The 19,380-nt window shown below is 42.6% G+C and overlaps 1 protein-coding gene across 5 annotated transcripts in view; it reads right to left on the reverse strand.

Moving 5' to 3' along the window:
• ROCK2 (Rho associated coiled-coil containing protein kinase 2) overlaps nucleotides 1–16,430 on the reverse strand; it is a 141,314-nt gene extending 124,884 nt beyond the window's left edge. For 3 of the 5 annotated variants that reach the window (XM_086700027.1, XM_086700026.1, XM_086700028.1), the window contains exon 1: nucleotides 15,786–16,430. In XM_086700027.1, the coding sequence (XP_086556153.1) occupies nucleotides 15,786–15,926 (141 nt within the window). In that variant the 5' untranslated portion in view covers nucleotides 15,927–16,430. The remainder of the gene's footprint in view (nucleotides 1–15,785) is intronic. The other 2 variants (XM_086700030.1, XM_086700029.1) reach the window with 1 other exon arrangement.
• Nucleotides 16,431–19,380: the final 2,950 nt, after the last annotated feature.

Genomic DNA, 19,380 nt, shown 5'->3' on the forward strand with positions numbered 1-19,380 from the left:
TGAGAATCACCTGTGGAACTTTTAAAACTCCTGGTATCTCCAGGTCACATTACATACCTGTTACATCAGAATGTCTGGGGGGGTGGAAGCCAGACATCAGTAATTTTTTTTAAGTTTATTTATTCATTTGTAGGGGGGAGAGACAGGGGCGCCCGGGGCACTCAGTCGGTTAAGCGTCCGACTTCGGCTCAGGTCACGATCTCATGGTCCGTGAGTTCGAGCCCCGCGTCGGGCTCTGTGCTGACGGCTCGGAGCCTGGAGCCTATTTCAAATTCTGTGTCTCCCTCTCTCTGACCCTCCCCTGTTCATGCTCTGTCTCTCCCTGTCTCAAAAATAAATAAAAAAACGTTAAAAAAAATGTAGGGGGGAGACTAGGAGGAGCAGAGAGAGAGGGAGAGAGAGAATCCCAAGGAAGCACTGGACTGTCAGCACAGAGCTCGACATGGGGCTTAAACTCACAAACCACGAGACCATGACCTGAACCAAAATCAAGAGTCAGGCGCTCAACAGACTGAGCCATCCAGGCACCCCAGGCATCAATATTTCTAAAGATCTCTAGTTGAGTGCTATGTATAACAAGATTTTTAAACCACTGCCTTAGCTATTGAATTTATCAGATATAAATTAGAAAATGACCTATAAGGGCCAAGACATAAACTGTATTGGTATTAAGTTTTTAAATTTCCAGATACATCTATGTATTTCCTTTTTATTTTAATCCAGTATGCAAATTCCTGTCAATGCATTAAAGGCTCTTTAAAATTGCTTTTGGAAAAATGTAAGACACACTGTTTCACGTTGATGCAATTAAGATCATGCTATGCATCTACAGTTCAGAGAAGTTTATCATTATTTCATCTGCACATTAATTTTGGTGATTTTATTTTGAGAAATATCATCATTGAGAAGCCAGCCAAGACAAAGAGTCAAAGTTCATGTCTTAGTTACTTAAAAGCGACTCCAAATGTTCTGTTAACTCCAGACAAATTTTGCTAAATTTAAAATAGCTACAATATGGCTAGATTTTGCATGAACTCTTTCCCTAATTTCTGACTTGATATCTAATTTCTCTGAAAGAAAATAAGAAGTTTGATCTATTGGGGTGCCTGGGTGGCTCAGTCAGTTGGGCATCCAACTTCGGCTCAGGTCATGATCTCGCAGTTTGTGAGTTTGAGCCCCGCGTCGGGCTCTGTGCTGACGGCTTGGAGCCTGGAGCCTGCTTCGGATTCTGTGTCTCCCTCTCTCTCTGCCCCTTCCCCCTTCATGCTCTGTCTCTCAAAAATGAATAAACATTAAAAAAATTAAAAAAAAAGAAGTAGGACATATTTTCCTCTCATCTTCACTAATTCCAATATATGCTGATTGTATGATCGATCAGTGGCCCTTAAAAAAAATCTAATGATTCATACAAAAAAAAATTTTTAATCTGACTCTTTCAACACAGGCAAACTGGCCAATCACAACACATCATTTTTAACCATTCAACTTCAACTTGAACATCATCCACTATGCAATACAATAAAATATGGCCATATAATGTATATAAAACTTCCAAATACTACAAACTATAACTCTGTAAGTTATCCCAAAACAGTAAAATTTTTCAAAATCATACTGATGTTTACACATTTGATACCTGAAATATTTTTGCAAGGGTTTCAATATATACACATTTCACTACATCTTGCAGGCCTCAGAGCTCATGGCAGTGCACTTTCCTTTTAGAAAAATAATTATCACTACAATCAAAATTTTAAAAATTCATGCTTAATAAATTAAAGCATCTTAAATACTAAAAGAATTCTTTGCTAAATTTTCCTTTCTGCCCAAAAAAGTCCCATTTGGAATTATCTTTAATAAAAACTCAAAAAATACAATCTAAACTAACAACTTCTATTTCAATAAGCATACTTTTAGTACAACCTTTAAAGGAATCATACAGGGCAAACTGTAGGGTCATATCCTGACACAGAATGCACAAATATGGCAGCTCCTTTTACATCTGAAAAGAACTCTCTTGGTTAAATTCCAAAACTCTGCCATTATTTATTTATTTATTTTTTTAATTTTTTTTTTCAACGTTTTTATTTATTTTTGGGACCGAGAGAGACAGAGCATGAACGGGGGAGGGGCAGAGAGAGAGGGAGACACAGAATCGGAAACAGGCTCCAGGCTCCGAGCCATCAGCCCAGAGCCTGACGCGGGGCTCGAACTCACGGACCGCGAGATCGTGACCTGGCTGAAGTCGGACGCTTAACCCACTGCGCCACCCAGGCGCCCCTCTGCTCATTATTTAATCCCACAAGTCAATATCCAATGCCACCTATGAACAAAAAAGAAGTAACATTTGTATCTGTATGTTAAATCAGAGGGGTACTGAAAGTATAAGCCAATAGTGAAGTGGAACACATAGTGTTTAAAACACTTTCTGGGGAGCCTGGGTGGCTCAGTCGGTTGAGCGTCTGACTTCGGCTCAGGTCATGATCTCATAGTCAGTGAGTTCAAGTCCCGCATCAGGCTTGGTGCTGACAGCTCAGAGCCTGGACCTGCTTCGGATTCTGTGTCTCCTTCTCTCTCTGCCCCTCCCCCACTTGTGTTGTGTCTCTGTCTCTCAAAAATAAATAAATGTAAAAAATAAAATGAATTATAAAAAAATTAAAACACTATCATAGGAATCAACTTACAAAATTAAAAGTACGAATTGTTTTTTACTTGTTAATGTTTATTTGTTTTTGAGAGACAGAGAGAGACAGAGCATGAGCAGAGAAGGGGGCAGAAGAGAGAGGGAGGCACAGAGCCCAAAGCGGAGGTCAATCTCACAAACTGTCAGATCATGACCTGAGCCAAAGTCAGGTGCTCAACCAAGTGAGCCACCCAGGATCCCCAAGAATTTTTTGTTTTTATGTAAAACAGAAAAGTTTATAAAGATGAATGTTGGGTCAATATGAGAGAAATCAGTTTATAAGCTTACTCAAGATGCTCAAAATAATCCAAAAAAAAAAAAAAAACGAAAAAGAAAATATCAGCACAAAACAGAATGAAGAAGCAATCAAAGGCCATACATTTAAGTCAGAAGTACTTCAACTTGATCTGTAGCTTAGAAATAACTCAACTAGTAGAGACTTCACTACCATTATCAGGGCCTATACAGCTCAGCAAGACTCATTCATTACTTGGAAGCAAAAGGTACCACAACAAGGTTTTAAAAAAAAAAAAAAATGCTGAGTATTAATTGGGCCTTTCAGGTGGAAACACTAGCCAGTAGGATAATTCCACCTATAAAGGGCTCTGATCTATATCTATTTGTTTCTATTTATCAACACTGAAACTGGTCTGGGGGATGCGAAATGAAACTCCTTTTACTAGACCATGCTCATGATACCTTGGTAAAAAATTAAAAAACAAAATTAACAAGCACATGAAGTAGTGCTCAGCATCATTTATCATTAGTAAATAAAATGCACTATCATGGTTACTGGTTATCACAAAGATAGGCAATGCCAGGCATTCTCTGAACATGTGGAAAAACTAGAACCCTCGTACCTTGTTGGTAGGAATGGAAAACTGTACAGCCACTTTGTACAGTTGCTTAAGAGTTTAAGCATTAAGAGGGGCGTCTGGGTAGCTCAGTCAGTTAAGCATCCAACTCTTGATTTGGGCTCGTGGCATGATGTGGCAGCTCGGGAGTTTGAGCCCTCCATCGGGCTCTGCATTGACAGTGCAGAGCCTGCTAGGGATTCTCTCTCTCCCTCTTTCTCTGCCCCTGTCCTGCTTGTTCAAGCTCCCTCTCTCTCTCAAAATAAATAAATAAACTTAAAAAAAAAGTCAAGCATAAAAGAAGAAAAAAGGAAAAAGTTAAGCATAAACTATATATATATATATATATATATATATATATATATATAAAAGCATACTGTATGACCTAGCAATCCAACTCATTAAAATCTAGCCAAGAGAAATAAAAACACGTGTCTACACATATGGTGAATTCATAAACAAAATATGGTATATCTATACAATGGAATATTAGTCAGCAATTAAAAAGAACAAATTACTGGGGCGCCTGGGTGGCTCCCTCTCTCTGCCCCTCCCTCAAAATAAATAAACTTAAAAAAAAAAGACCAAAATACTAATACATGCTACAACACAGATGAACTTCAAAAATGTTATGCTAAGTGGAAAAAGTCAGAATAAATGACTGCATATTGTATGACTCCACTTGTATGGACTTTCCAAAAAAGAAAAACTTACAGACACAGAAAACAAATCAGTGGCTGACTTCCCTGGGAGTAAGGACGGACTGTAAACATGCTCAAGGAAATTTTGGGGGGTTAATGAAAATGGATTGTGATGTTTGCACAACACTATAAATTTACTGAAAATCAGTAGTACGTTGTATACTTACAAATGAGTGAATTTTAAACTATGTAAATTATACCTCAATAAAAAGAACTGACAAATCTAGTAAACATGATACCTATGTTCAACACCTGCTGACCACTCTCAACTGCCAGACTTATATTTCACAGCTTATTCTAAGGGCAAAGAAGAGATGGAAATACGTTTATCAACTGCACTACATCTACAGCTTGTAGTTATCATTCGACCAACAATAATCAAGGACTTACTACAAGCAAGATACTGTGTACTGCTCTCCTGTGCTAAATGGCGGCCACCTTTAGACATAGAAGAAAAACCATACTCTACACTGTCTTTTTTTCTACAGCTGTTTTAAATACAGTGCAAAGGGAGCAATAAAAATCAAGCATTTGGGTTTACTGAAGGATGGATTATTACAAACAATAAACTTTTTTTTTAATGTTTATTTATTTTTGAGAGAGACAGAGACAAAGCACGAGCAGGGGAGGGTCAGAGAGAGAGGGAGACACAGAATCCGAAGCAGACTCCAGGCTCTGAGCTGTCAGCACAGAGCCCAACACGGGGCCTGAACTCACGAACTGTGAGAACCTGACCTGAGCCCGAAGTCAGTTGCTCAAATGACTGAGCCACCCAGGCACCCCCCACTGTGAACACACTCACCATCATTTCATCTGCCCTTATTCATGAAGCACTGCTTCAACGCAGGCATCACCTAGGTATATAAGAAGGAACTGGATATATTTTACCAGAAGAAAAGTTAGGGGTTAGGGGAAACAGAAGAAACATAATAAACGATAAAGGCTAGGCAGCCCACACGAAGTGTCTTTAACTTCACCTAATACACTGAGTAAAATCAGCTAAATCCTTTCCAAAACAAATTGTTTCACCACAATCCAGAAAATGTCCAATCATTATTCACTTTTCCTGCTTGACCTCCAATTCTACCATTTAAATTTATCCTCTTTGCATATACAGATGTTTACTTATCCTCTTTCCTATAAATTGTAAGAAATAAGTGATAGGAACACATAACAATGTTTATTTAGGGAATACTTTAATATTTCTTTAAGCAGGGATATATTTCTACAGGTTATCACTCCTGTTACTTAAAAGAAAACTGTTAGTTCATTCAACAAATATCTACAGGGCACAACAACAGGAAGACAAAAAAGACACATGTCCTAAAAGAGCTTATATTCTGTTCACTAAGTAAACTCAAAAACCAGGAAATATATAAGAAAACACTTAGTGGGTGCCTGGGTTGCTCAATCGGTTAAGCCTCGGACTTCAGCTCAGGTGATGATCTCACAGTTGGTGAGTTCAGGCCCCACATCGGGCTCCCTGCTGTCAGCACAGAGCCTAATTTGGATCCTCTGCGCGCCCCTCCACACCCGCCTCTCCCTGGCTTGCACTTTCTATCTCTCAAAAATAAACATTAAAAAAAAAAAAAAAAAAGACAACACTTGGCATATTAAGCATTCCTTATTATAATCATACAGGTAATTAAGATAATGCCAACCCTGTTCTCCTGTTTCCATCTAAGGTACTGCTGGAGGAGGCTCTGCTATTCATCTGCATGGCATTTAAAACCACCCCAACAACAAAGTGTTAAAAATTCACTCCAAACCTATCATCTCTTGAAAATAAAGAAACTTTCTATCAGTTGCTTTATAACTAAAAAAGCCTAAACTCTTAAAGAATAAAGGAAATCAGATATTGAATAAGTCATCAATTAACTATAACAAAAAATTATAAAGCACCTCAGATATCTGAACAAACAACTCCTACCTTACCAAAATGAAGCAGCAAACCATAAAATCATTCTTGGAATTAGAGAAACGTTCCCCCAAAATATTATCAAAGATGAACCAAAAATGAATCTCAGTATTTCCTTTTTGCCTCTCTCTCTCTCTCTCTCACACACACACACACAAAGGAAGAGTGAGCAAGGGGGGGGAGGGGAGAGAGAGAAAACACAATAAACGCTAACTATTATGATCCAAATGCTTTCCAAAAAGATGAACAAGGGTCATCTGGGACAGCCAGTTGCAGAATTTACACATATATCTCCATGATTCAATCATATTTTTAAAGAAAAAAAGTACAGATGAAAGGGAAGAGTAACTACAATCAAGGATAAAGAGACAGTTTTAGTAGAGTCCCAAATGCCACCATGATTTCACAATTTAAATATTAAGCTCCAAATAACAGGCTAACTTGCCAACGGAAAATGTTATTTTGTGGGTTTTTTCTCAAAAGCCGTAAGCTGCCCTAAGTCATCCACATTCTCTTCACCAGTAACCTTTATCACTAACAGCTTATAGATATATTTTTTGAAAGTTAGCACAGAACAGGATTTTTAAGTATAGTTCTGCAGTAGTATTCCATAAAAAAACTCAAGACACCCAAATGAAAACCAAATCTATAATCATTACCCTCTCTCTTCTCCCAAGCACCACTCTCCAACTAGACAGTGATAAGACAAGAATACAAAGATATAGGGGCACCTGAGTGGCTCAGTGGGTTAAGCATCTCTCTTGATTTAGGCTCAGGTCATGATCTCGAGGTTGTGATATTGAGCCCCGCGTCCAGCTCTGTGCTGAAGGAGGAACCTGCTAGCGACTCTCTCCTCTCTCTGCCCTCCCCTGCTCATGCTCTCTCCGTCTCTCTCAAAATAAATAAACTTTTAAAAGTAAAAGGAATACATACAGAGATATAAACAAAGGCTTCTAATTATTATTTGGGGAGCTCTAATATTAGACAAACCTCCTGATAAAATCTTTGTACCCCTATTTCACAGTTTCCAACAGAATTCCAAACGTAATAAACATAAAATCATTAGAGTACTAAAAGAAAATTGAGGTATATGATACCATAATCTTGATGATGGAGGATGTCCTAAACATAACATCTAAGTCAGAAATCAGTCTTCAGTGAGAAGATTGATAAATTTAACTATACAAAAGCTTCTATTATTAAGTGTAAAAAAAAATGGCAAAGCACATGTACAATGTAATTCTACTTTTTTTATATTTTAATTTTTCAGACAGATTATACCAAAATGTTAATTTAACTCTACATGGGGAGACTATATATGTTATTTGAATTTATACCTTTATTTCCTAAGATTTTTACAATAAGAACATATGATTTTTATAATTAAAAAAATTTACATCTTTCTTCCCTTCAAAAAAATAAAATCTAGGTTTTTCAGCCATGGCTGTCTGCCCATTTCCTTCAGGTAAAAAGATTAAAACTAAAAAATAAATAAACTGAGCATGGGTTAAATAACAGAACCCACAAATGAATAGAGCATGAGTTAAATGACATAACTGTATCTAATAATTTAATGTAGTTACTAAGCAGTAGAGAGACAAATAAAAAAATCCATCTATCAGCATATTCATTTTCGACAAAGGCACCAAACCCATCCAATGAGAAAAGTATTTATTAAAAATTGGTGAATTTGGTGGTGACTATAGTTAACAATACTGTATTGTATACTTGAAAGTTGCTACTAAAAAAATCTTAAATATTCTCACACTAACAAAAATAGCAGCAACCACATGGTAAATATGTGAGGTGAAGGATGTGTTAAGTAACATCACTGTGGTGAACATTTGGTAAAATATACATGTGTCAACTGTACACCTTAAACTTATACAATGTTATATGTCAGTTATGTATCAATAAAGCTGGAAAAAAATGGTACAGGATAATCTAAACAACTGGATATGGGAAATATGGGGGGGAGGGGTGAACCTTGACCCCCTAACTCACACCATACACTAAAATTGGCTTCACATGTATCCTAGACCTAAACATAAAAGTTAAAATTATAAAACTTTCAGAAGAAAGCAAAAGAGAATATCTTTGTAACAGGGGGATAGCAAGCCTCTTAGGCAGGAAAGGCAATAATCATAAAAAATTGACTGAAACAAAACTAACAAACAAACAAACAAAAAAACATGCCATAGACTAGGGGAAAAATTGGCAAAACATATTTGAGAAAGAACTGTATATAGGATACATAAGAACTTGTGTAACTCAATAATAAAAATAAAGGGGAAAACCCCAAATTTTTTTAATGTTTACTTCATTTATTTTGAGAGTGTGGGGGAGAAGGGCAGAGAGAAAGGGAGAAAGACAGAATCACAAGCAGGCTCCAGCTGTCAGCACAGGGCCCAACATCGGGCTCAATCCCACAAACCGTGAGATGGTGACCTGAGCCAAAATCAAAAGTCAACGTTTACCCAACTAAGCCACCCAGGCTCCCTAAGAACCCAAATTTTTTAAATGAGCAAAAATTTGAACAAATATTTCACAAAGGAAGGTACACAAATGGCCAGTAAGTGCCTGAAAAAGTATTATCATTAGTTATCAGAGAAATGCAAATTAAAATCACACCGAGATACCACTACCCACCCACAAAGTGGCTAAAATTTAAAAATCTCAGTGTTGGGGCACCTGGGTGTCTCAGCTGGTTAAGTGCCTGACTTTGGCCCAGGTCATGATCTCACAATTCGTGGGTTCAATCCCCACTTTGGGCTCTGTGCTCACAGCTTGGAGCCTGGAGCCTGCTTCAGATTCTGTGTCTCTCTCCCTCTCTGCCCTTCCCCTGCTCATGCTCTGTCTCAAGAATAAACAAACATTTAAAAAATAAAGTAAAATAAAGTAAAGTAAAATAAAGTAAAGTAAAATAAAATAAAATGAAATAAAATAAAATAAAATAAAATAAAATAAAATAAAATAAAATAAAATAAAATAAAATTCAGTGTTGAGGAGGAACTGGAATGCTCATTCACTGTTGTGGGAGTGTAAAATTATATGACCACTTTGGAAAGGGATCTGGAAGCTTTTTTTTTTTTCCTTAAGATTTTATTTTTAAATAATCTCTACAGCAGCCAGCCAGGCGCCCCAGTCTGGCAGTTCTTAAAAATTACATATACACCTACCTCTAGCAGCTCTTAAAAATTAAACACACACCTATCCTATGACCTAGCAAATCCAATACTAGGTATTTACCCAAAAGAAATGAAAACATGTCCTCATAAAGACTTAATATAAGATTGTTCTTAGCAAGCTTTATTAACAGTCAAAGTACATTGAGATACCTGGGTAGCTTAGTCAGGTAAGTATCTGACTCTTGACTTCAGCTCAGATCATAATCTCACGGTTTGAGAGTTTGAGCCCCCACGTCAGACTCCCATACTGGTGGCATGGAGCCTGCTTGGGATTCTCTCTCTCCCTCTCTGCACCTCCACTACTTGTGCTCTCTTTCAAAATAAATAAATAAACTTAAAAAAAAAAAAAAAGCCTAAGTATATTATATATACTAGCCAAAAACTGAAAACAGCCCAAATATCTATTAACAGGAAATGGCTAAAAGACTATGATTTATACATATAATGGAATACTGCTCTCAGTCCTAAGAAAGGAATAAACTGTTGATATACACAATAACATGGCTAAATCTCAACAACTACACTGAGCTAAATAAAATAAGCCAGATACAAAAGAGTACACGCTACATAGGATTCCATTTATATGACGTTCTACAAGAGGCTAAAGTAATCTTTAGTAGGAAAAAAAAATCAGAAGAGTGATAGAATCTAAGGGAATGGGATGTGGAATTAGCTGAAAAGCCATATAAGGAAGATTTTTGGGTCAGTAATAATGTTCTGTATCTTGATAAGGATTTGTATTACACAGGTGTGTACATTTGTCAAAAGTTATCAATAGTACGCTTAAGATCTGTGCATTTCATTGTATGTAAATTTAATCTTTAAAAAGCTTAAATAAATATTGAGCTCTACTCAACGGAATGCACGCTAGGGGCCCCTGGCTGGTTCAGCGGGGAGAGCGTGCGTACACCTTAATCTTGAGGTGGTTAGTACAAGCCTCACGTTGTAGGGGAGACTGTACTTTAAAAAAATTTTTAACTTATTCAGGGGCACCTGCGTGACTGGGTCAGTTAAGCGTCTGACTCTAGGTCTCAGCTCAGGTCTTAATCTCAGGGTGGTGAGTTCAAGCCCATGCTGGGTTCCATGCTGGGCACAAAGCCAACTGGAAGGAAGGGAGGAAGGGAGGAAGGGAGGAAGGGAGGGAGGGAGGAAGGGAGGAAGGGAGGGAGGGAGGGAGGGAGGGAGGAAGGAAGGAAGGAAGGAAGGAAGGAAGGAAGGAAGGAAGGAAGGGAAAGGAAAAGAAAGAGAAAGAGAAAGAGAAAGAAATGCATGCTGAGGTATTTAAAAGACAAGCATACTGATAGCTACAACTTAAATGAATCAAAAACAAAAAAACGTACTGATGGATGAAGGATAAACGTACTGATAGATGTAATAAAGCAAATACAGCAAAATATTAATTAGTTGGAAAGTATACAGATGTTCACTATCAATTCTTTCAACTTTACTATACTTGGAAATTTTCCATAATAAAATGTTGGGGGGAAATTTTAACTCTACCCATTACTTTGTTATGTTGCAAATAGCGTATCTGAAAACCCAACAAAGTCCACTCCTAAATATATACCCTAGCCTACAGATAGCCTAGTCCTTCACATGGACTCCAGTGATGTTCACAGCAACAACATCCATAACAGTAGAAAAGAAAAGAATAACAATCTAAATATCCATCAAATAGAGCGGAGCACTGAAGACTGGTTTCCATAGCACTGAAATGAATAAACCACATTGTGGGTGCATCTTAGAAATAAAACTTTTGACTGGAAAAAGCAAGTCACAAAAGAACACACTACATGCGTTTTAACTTTTTTTAAATGTTAAAGAAATAAGTAAAGCTAAACAGTACTGTTTAGGGAAATATACAAATGTAATTTACAAAATAAAGCAAAGAAATAATACAAAAATGCCAAGGTAATAGGAGAGGATGCAGAAAGACTGATGAAGCAGCAGCAACACCCAAACACAGTAACTTCAAAATGCTAGTGTTCTGTTCATCCAATTGGGCAGGGATTTCATGGATGTTTGTATTTTATGCTTCATAATTCATATTTGCACTCTATATTCTCTTAATGTTTAGAATATTTCAGAATTCAAAATGGGAAAAGAGAACTATGAGCTCATGACTCAACCAAAACAACTTAGGTTTCAAGATAATTACTCACAATTTCTTTACAACTACAGTATTTAAAACATATAGAAGTCTACACTACCCTTATATTAGGGCAAGATGTTTCCAAATTCAGAATATTTTAGATTTCAATGGTAATAGAGTACATATACCATATACACTACATTCCTGGAAACCCTCTTTTGAGTCTGCAGTAGTACCCTGAAATCAAACACATTAGTGTTTTCCCCAAGGAAAGCTATTCCTACTTACACCAAGAGGGACAAACTGATTATAAATATTCTCACATCAGATCCGGTCAGATGTTATCATCACGTAAGTTTTACCAAAAACTTGGTTTTGAGAGTTCTTTACATATAGCACAATTGTGGGTGAGGGACTGTGAACCTGTACTTTCAAAGACACTCAACTTCACCTAAACAGCAAATGCCATAAATTACTTTTTGAAACCTCTCCAGCCAATTCATTTTCTTTAATAATCATAAAAATGCAAGTTTTTTAAAAATTTTTTAAGTTTATTTATTTTTGAGAGCGAGCGAGTGAGAGAGAGAGAGAGAAAGCACACAGGCATGGGAGGGGCAAAGAGAGAGAAAGACAGAATCTAAAGCAGGCTCAGGCCTCTGAGCTGTCAGCGCAGAGCCTGATGACATCATGACCTGAGCCGAAGCCGGATGCTTAACCAACTGAGCCACCCAGGCGCCCCAAAAGAGCAAGTTTTAAAGTAAAGTAATCCCACTGATGCTAAAGATGCCCAATTTTATTTCACAAAGAAGAATGTGTATAAAACAATTTTTCAATTTTTATTTCACTTCACTTTTATATCTTTATGGTAGTTGCACTTATTACACGGTGGGGAAAAAATACACATAAAATTTTACTATAATTAGGTCGATAACCAGTACTAAGCTGAAATCTAAGCACTGTGGTAAATATTTTCATATAGTTTACCAGTATAATGAAATCAATCAAGTAAAGCATTTTGTATTCTAAGTCACTCAAGTTCATAAATAAAATTTTAATCGCCTTTCCCCATCAGCACCAGTCTTCCGTAAGTTTACTCAAGCCTGAATCCTACAGGTTATTATAACCATCTACTCCTTTAAAAAATAAAACACATCAAAACCCAAAAGCAGAGCTTAGGAAAGACATCTTTCCAACTGCACCTGGCTGGCTCAGTTGGTAGATCTTGAGGTTATGGGTTTGAGCTCCACACTGGGTATAAAGATTACAAACTAAACTAAACTCTCTCCAGCACAACGCTAAAGTACAATTCTTTTTAGCAGATTATTTGGGAAAACAGTATGAGAAGCTGAGTCCTAACAACAAAACATGGGTGTTTACCAAAAAGTTTCAAACACTACAAAAGCATACCACCGAAATCCCTCCCCTCCAAAAAAAGTATTACAGAAACAAACCTCTCTCAAAACTCTATTTTTAAATACCAAGCAGCCCACAACCTGCAAACACAAAAGGGATATACTCTCTTCAGATTAATTTAAGGACCTATGTAAAGCAAGGAGCCTCCATAGAGAAAACTTAGCCTTTTAACACTGACGTGCACTTAGAATCCAGCTTTATCTATGCTTGATGATTGCTAGCACTTCTCTGATGGCAAATTCAGATTATAATGCTGCTTACTGAAAATTATATAGCAAGGAATAGTTGCCAATAAAATCATTTTCCTTTTCAAAGGAAATTTAAAGCAATTAACTATGCTAAAGGCAAGCACAAGTGAGCTAAATTTAACGAGCACAACTAGGCACCAAGCACTGAGTTAAGCGCTTTGCGTGTAATCTCACGTAACATTTTTTCCTACAGATTTTACCCTCTAAGAATAATTATACAGTAACTTCTGGTGTATTTCATCTCCATACTTTTGTCATCTTAGTACGCGACTTTAAATGGTGCTCTCTGAACTCCTGAAGGAAGTAACTAAGACCCACGCTGTGTTCTTAAGTTTTTTCCTCTGTTAAAGAAAAAAATACGCGTTTTCTATAATAAAACCAAAAGAAATTCCGTATTCGGTGAAACAACAATCAACGGTGACACGCAGGCTGCATCCCAACCATTCTATCATGAGTATTTCAAGAAGTATGTTTTTATAACGCTCTTGTAAAGATTAATTCATTGAGTTTCTGTCCAGAAGGATAAAAAAATTCCTGGAAATGAATAGAGTAGTGGTGACGGCTGTACGACAACGTGAGTGTAATTAATGCCACAGAACCGCACACTTAAAAATGGTTAAAATGGTAAATTTTATGTTACACACACACACACACAAAGACCAACTCATTCTATCTTGCACAATGAAACACACGTAACTTAAAACTAACTACAACACAGTTGAGATTTTTTTTCAGCTCATCAATTCGCAACAGAAGCCCTGCAACCTGGCTCCAAAGAGGAGTGAGGGCCAGTTTTTGGCCTGGTTAGGTTCACTCCAACTCAGAACCACAACACTCAATCTACTGAAACAGCAACAGCAAAACGTGTCCGGTCAGCAGCATCTAACGTCAGCACCAACAACACGTCACCTTACTGAAAGCGTCAAGTGTCCCGGCAGGACTGAGCACGCCATCAATGAATGGGCCCAACTGTTTACTAAACATGCGTGATGGTTCACTTTCAAAACCAGCCTTCGTCTTAGTGGTTTAGAAAACCCCGTAAGAAATGGAACGCACGAACACGTCACGGGCAGAAAACAGCTCGGGCTCGGGCTCAAAATAACCTGGAGAGCGAACATCGGTCAAGACCCAAGAAATGACAGTGACGTGCAAAACCTTTCTATCTGGGGCTGAATACGAACCTGACGAATCCTGGAGGTTCGCGGCGCTATTTTTAACTGAACTTTCTGGCCTTGGGTCAAAGTTTCGCTAGCAAAATACCGCAGCGAAAATGCTGGGAGCGAAGCCCAGAGTCCCTGCTCTGGCGCAGGAAGAGCTATGCCCTTCACGCAACCCCTCCTGCCCCCCGCCGAAGCCGCCCGAAGCCGCCCGAAGCCCGACCAGGGGGGCCGCCGGGCCGGGAAAACACACCCACGGCAGCACACAAAACGCGGCGGAGGAAAGCGCCCAACGCTCGAGCCAGGACGCGGCGCATCGCCGCGTTCTGCCCCCCGCACAGCAAGAGACGCGCTCTTCGGGCAGTTCCTGCACTTTGGCCAAAGCGAGCACTGAGTCACCCTGCAAAGGGCTCCAGAAACCTCACAAGATGACCAGTGACTTCGGAAGAAAAGTCAGTTCACCACTGGAAAGGGAGGAGGCACAGTTCTCAGCACACACAGTCGCCCGGTTTCCCGACGCGGGGACTAGAACGGAACGTGGGTTCTGGGCGAGAAGACCCACCGCATCCGAGCGTCACCCACACAAATTCTGGTCCTCCAGGGCTGATCTAACATCCGGAGCGTCTTTCTCACTTTCTCCGCCTCCCCAGGGTAAAAATCCACACCTCCTTTTCCCACAAAGAGCACACGAACCAAAGCGTCTGAGATACAATCGTCTAACCTAACAAAACAAAAATAAGAAATAAGCAACTCCCCCTCCCCCCACGGTGCATTTCCAGTTGGTAAATAAAAAAAAAAAAAAATACTCCTTCCTTAATCGAGGGCCAGCTAGCGGACTTCACGTGCTTATTCACTTGTATTTCACGGGCTGTCTTGGGAGACAGACGCAATGAAAAGGAGAGATTGATTCTACTCGGCAATGCAGACTGGAGTCTTCGGCTCGGGCTCAACAACCTCGCACAACTAAATCTGCAGAAGTTACAATGCACTAATCGCAACCCTGGAGGTTCAAGGACACCTGAAGCCACACGAAAACTTTAGCGACGCGTTTCAAGGTGGCAGACTGCAGGGAGAACGAGGACAGCTCTTTGTCATCCACCCCAGGTGGGGACTCCCCACAGCGAGAGCATCAGGTTTCGCCTCCCCGGCTCCAACCCCGCGTCCCCACGCAGCACGCCGCTCTTTCAAACTGGCTAGTCCGCTGAATGAAAGAGCAAATCCTGCACCCCCACCTCCCCAAACCCAGAGGGCAGGCGGGAAGGAGAAGAGGGGTGTTCCATCCCAGGGCTCCAGGAAAGGGGGCGGCCGCGGAGGACACCGGCGCCGGGAGGTGGAAGGGAGGGAATCAAACGTGGGTCCCTCCTGCTGGAACTTAGTCGCAGGAGTGTCTGGCCTCCGACCCGGGGCCCGGCTGCCGGAAGCTGGGCGGGGTGGGGCGAGACCTCCCTCCCACGGATGGGTGGGCACAGAGGGGGGATCGGAGGCAGGCGCTCGTAGAGCGGGGAGGGCGCCGGGGGCCCCGGCCACCTACCAGCAAGCTCTCCACGTTGATGGGCGAGCGAGGGTCTCGGATCAGCGCCTCCAGCTTCCTCTGGCGGCTCGCGCCCGCCCCGTCCCCCGACACGGCCTCGGGGGCGCCGGGCATTTTCCCCGTCGCCGGGGGCCGGCTCATGCCGCCGCCGCCCGGCCCCGCACTCCCCGCTCCCCGCGCTCCGGCCCGGGCGCCTCGGGGCCTAGCGCCGCCCCCGAACCGCCGGCCCCGGGCGGGGCTCCGCCAGGGCCCACCGCCCGCCTCTAGCCCCGGCTTCGGGTCTCCGCGCCGGTCCCGGGCCTGGGGCCGTCCGAGGGGCCGCCCGGCCCGGCCGGGAGCGGCGAGGAGCAGACGGCGTCCCCGCCCCTCAGTCAGATTCGCGCCGCCCGGTCCGCTCGTCCGCCGCGGGCTCCCTCAGGACTCCGAGGGCGGGAGCGGGGAAGCGGCGCGGCCACCGCCGGGCCCGGACCGCCCCGCCCTCTGGGGCTCCGGGAGGCTTGAAGCCCGGGCTCAGACAACTACGGCCGCCGCCAGCCCGCCCCCATGCTCGCCGCGGCCGCCTCGGTCCCACAAGCCCGCTCCCCTCGCACACTCCCGCGCGGCGCCCGTCTCCGGCCGCGCGCAGCCGCTACCCACAAGCCCCTCGGGCCGCGGCCGCCGGCGCGCGCCCCCGCTCGCCCCGCCCCGCCGCGCGCGCACGCGCGCCGCCGCCCCCGCCCGCCGACCGGCCTCCGCCTGCCGTCGCCCCTTCGCCTCCATTTTTTTCGCTTCCTCTAGTCCGCGCCGCTTCGCGTTTCTCCTTTTGGAGCCTCCTTCCTTCCCCGCTTCCTCCTCCCCCTCTTTGAGTTCTCCGAGGGTAAACTGCCGGGCGCGCGGTCACCGCCTCACTTGACCCGCCGAGCGCCAGCTGGGGGAGGGGAGAGCGCGCCCGGCGCGGGGGTCTTCCGGCGGCCCAGCTCCCGCCTGCCCCTGCCCCCGAGGGCGACCCCGCGGTTTCGGGGGTCGGCCTGCCGCCCCCACCCCCCCACCCCCACCGTCCGGTTCCGCCCGGGGGGTCGTGGAGGCTGGAGTTGGGGGGCGGGGGGGGGGGTTGGGCCGGCCCGCCCCCGCTGACTCAGCGCGCAGCTATGCGGGCCTTGCATCACCCGCGCCAAAATAATAGCGACCGCCAGTCGCTGCCCTCGCCTGCAGAGCCGTGCGCTGGCGAGGGGCCTGCCTGGGCCGCGGAGGTTTCAGTGGAAAGGCAGGGGGAGGGTGCAACGGGAGTCGGGAACCGGAGTGCTAGTCCTGGGATGGAGGGCCTGGAAGGGTTTTTTCCGCCCCCAGGGCAGAAGTGCTGGAATCCGAAAAGGCTTTGTGCACGTCCCCGGCCGTCTCCCAGCCTGGGCTTAAACACTAATCAGGAAGAGAACAAGAGGGCGATAGAAAACTGCTTCCATCCGCAGGCCTTCTCCGGGTCCTTGCCTTTGGGGGGACGGAAGATGGGTGGTTATAGGGGCCGCTCCCCCGCATTCCTGCCCTCTCGCGGCCCGTGCCATTGGTCAGATCCACCCAGGGCGCAATCTGAAAAATATGTGCCAAGAGCTATAAAATTGTTCATTGAGCCCCTTTGACCCAGTAAACCCATTTAAGGAAATACGTTTCTAAGGAAATGATCCAAAGGGGAGGGGAGGGGAGAACTTGCATAAAGATGTTTATAGCAGGGCTATTCAGAATGTGCATAATGACTAAAACCTAGAATGGGCCCAATTGTCCAACAGTTGGGGAAGAATCCAAGCTCTGTCGCGTTAACAGAAAGAATCCTGGCAGGTATGTTGGATTTATGTCAGGCGCATGAAATTTTGGCAAGTACGTGAAAAGGTGTGTTGGAAATAAGGTTGAGTGAACAACAGATACAAAATAGTTTGCACACACTACTTACAACTGCAAAATGAACAGCCGCGAGAACAAGAGAAAGACAGTCTTTGAGTGAATAAGAGGTTTTTTTTTCCTGTAAGGATGCTTAGGAGAACATTAAAATCTCAAAAATTGGAAAACTGGAGTAAGATAGATGGGCCACTCCAAAAAAGCTACAATCTGTTATCCATTAAGTAGTAAGAATCTTAAGAACCTTTCTCGCTGGCACGTGAGAGATAAGCTCACAAATGGAGCGTCTGAGTCCTGAAGCCTGAACCTTGTAAAAGTAGCAATTTAATCAGTAAATTTTCCAGCAGCAACATCGTTTTGCTTTGTGTCAAAGCCACTTGGACTTAAGCAGGAAGAGGCCCTGGAGGATCCCGTACAGCCCTTTCCTCTCAGATAATAACACTGACTTCTGGTCAAAAGGTAAGTCCTTTAAATCTGTATGTTGAGTGACTCATTCCTGCCTCCACAACCACACCAAGAAAACAAGAGTGAGCCAGACACTCTTGCTTATGCATTGGAGCAAAATAAGAGATGATCCGTGATTATGGATCCTTTTCCCTGAAGACCATAAAATACGCAAAGCAAAAACACCGTGTGGTTCGCAGTTTCCAAATTAATTTTTCAATGACTGGCTGTATACTTTTATGACGCTCCGCGGGCTAACAGGAAGTCATGGTCCCAAATGCTCTACATGAAAACCTTATTTGAGAAGAAAAGGTACTGATCAACAAGATACAGTTAATGGGCACCTTCTACAATAGGCTAGAAAAAGCCCTACCGGAGAAGATTTTTGTCCAAGCCCCCCACCATTGTTCACGTGCAAGAAAAGAAGACTGATTGTTGATATGAGTTAAACCTTTTTTTTTTTCTTGGCCAATAGAGCAATTCTTTTTTACCAAAGTGATGCACACATGCGTTCTTCTAAAAGTGAAAAGAAACCAGATATATATAAAACATGCCTCAAGCAGCACTATCCACAATAGCCAAAGTATGGAAAGAGCCCAAATGTCGATGGACGATGGACGAAAGGATAAGGAAGATGTGGGCTATACACACAATGGAGTATTACTCGGCCATCAAAAAGAGGGAAATCTTGCCATTTGCAACTATGTGGATGGACCTGGAGGGTATTATGCTAAGTGAAATTAGTCAGTCAGAGAAAGACAAAAGTCCTATGACTTCACTCGTATGAGGACTTTAAGAGACAAAACAGATGCACCTAAGGGAAGGGAAACAAAAATAATATAAAAACAGGGAGGGGGACAAAACAGAAGAGACTCAAATATGGAGGACAAACTGAGGGTTGCTGGAGGGGGTGTGGGAGGGGGGATGGGCTAAATGGATCAGGGGCATTAAGGAATCTACCCCTGAAGTCATTGTTGCACTATATGCCAATTTGGATGTGAATTTAAAAAAATAAAATTAGGGGCGCCTGGGTGGCTCAGTCGGTTGAGCCTCCGACTTCAGCTCAGGTCATGATCTCGCGGTCCGTGAGTTCGAGCCCGGCCGTCGGACTCTGGGCTGATGGCTCAGAGCCTGGAGCCTGCTTCCGATTCTGTGTCTCCCTCTCTCTCTGCCCCTTCCCCGTTCATGCTGTCTCTGTCTCTGTCTCTGTCTCAAAAATAAATAAACGTTAAAAAAAATAAAATAAAGTAAATTAATTAAAAAAAATGAAACCAAAAAAAAAAAA

The sequence above is a fragment of the Puma concolor genome, chromosome A3 (genome assembly GCF_028749965.1).
Source record: "Puma concolor isolate L17-30 chromosome A3, mPumCon1.1.hap2, whole genome shotgun sequence".
Taxonomy (NCBI): Eukaryota; Metazoa; Chordata; class Mammalia; order Carnivora; family Felidae; genus Puma; species Puma concolor.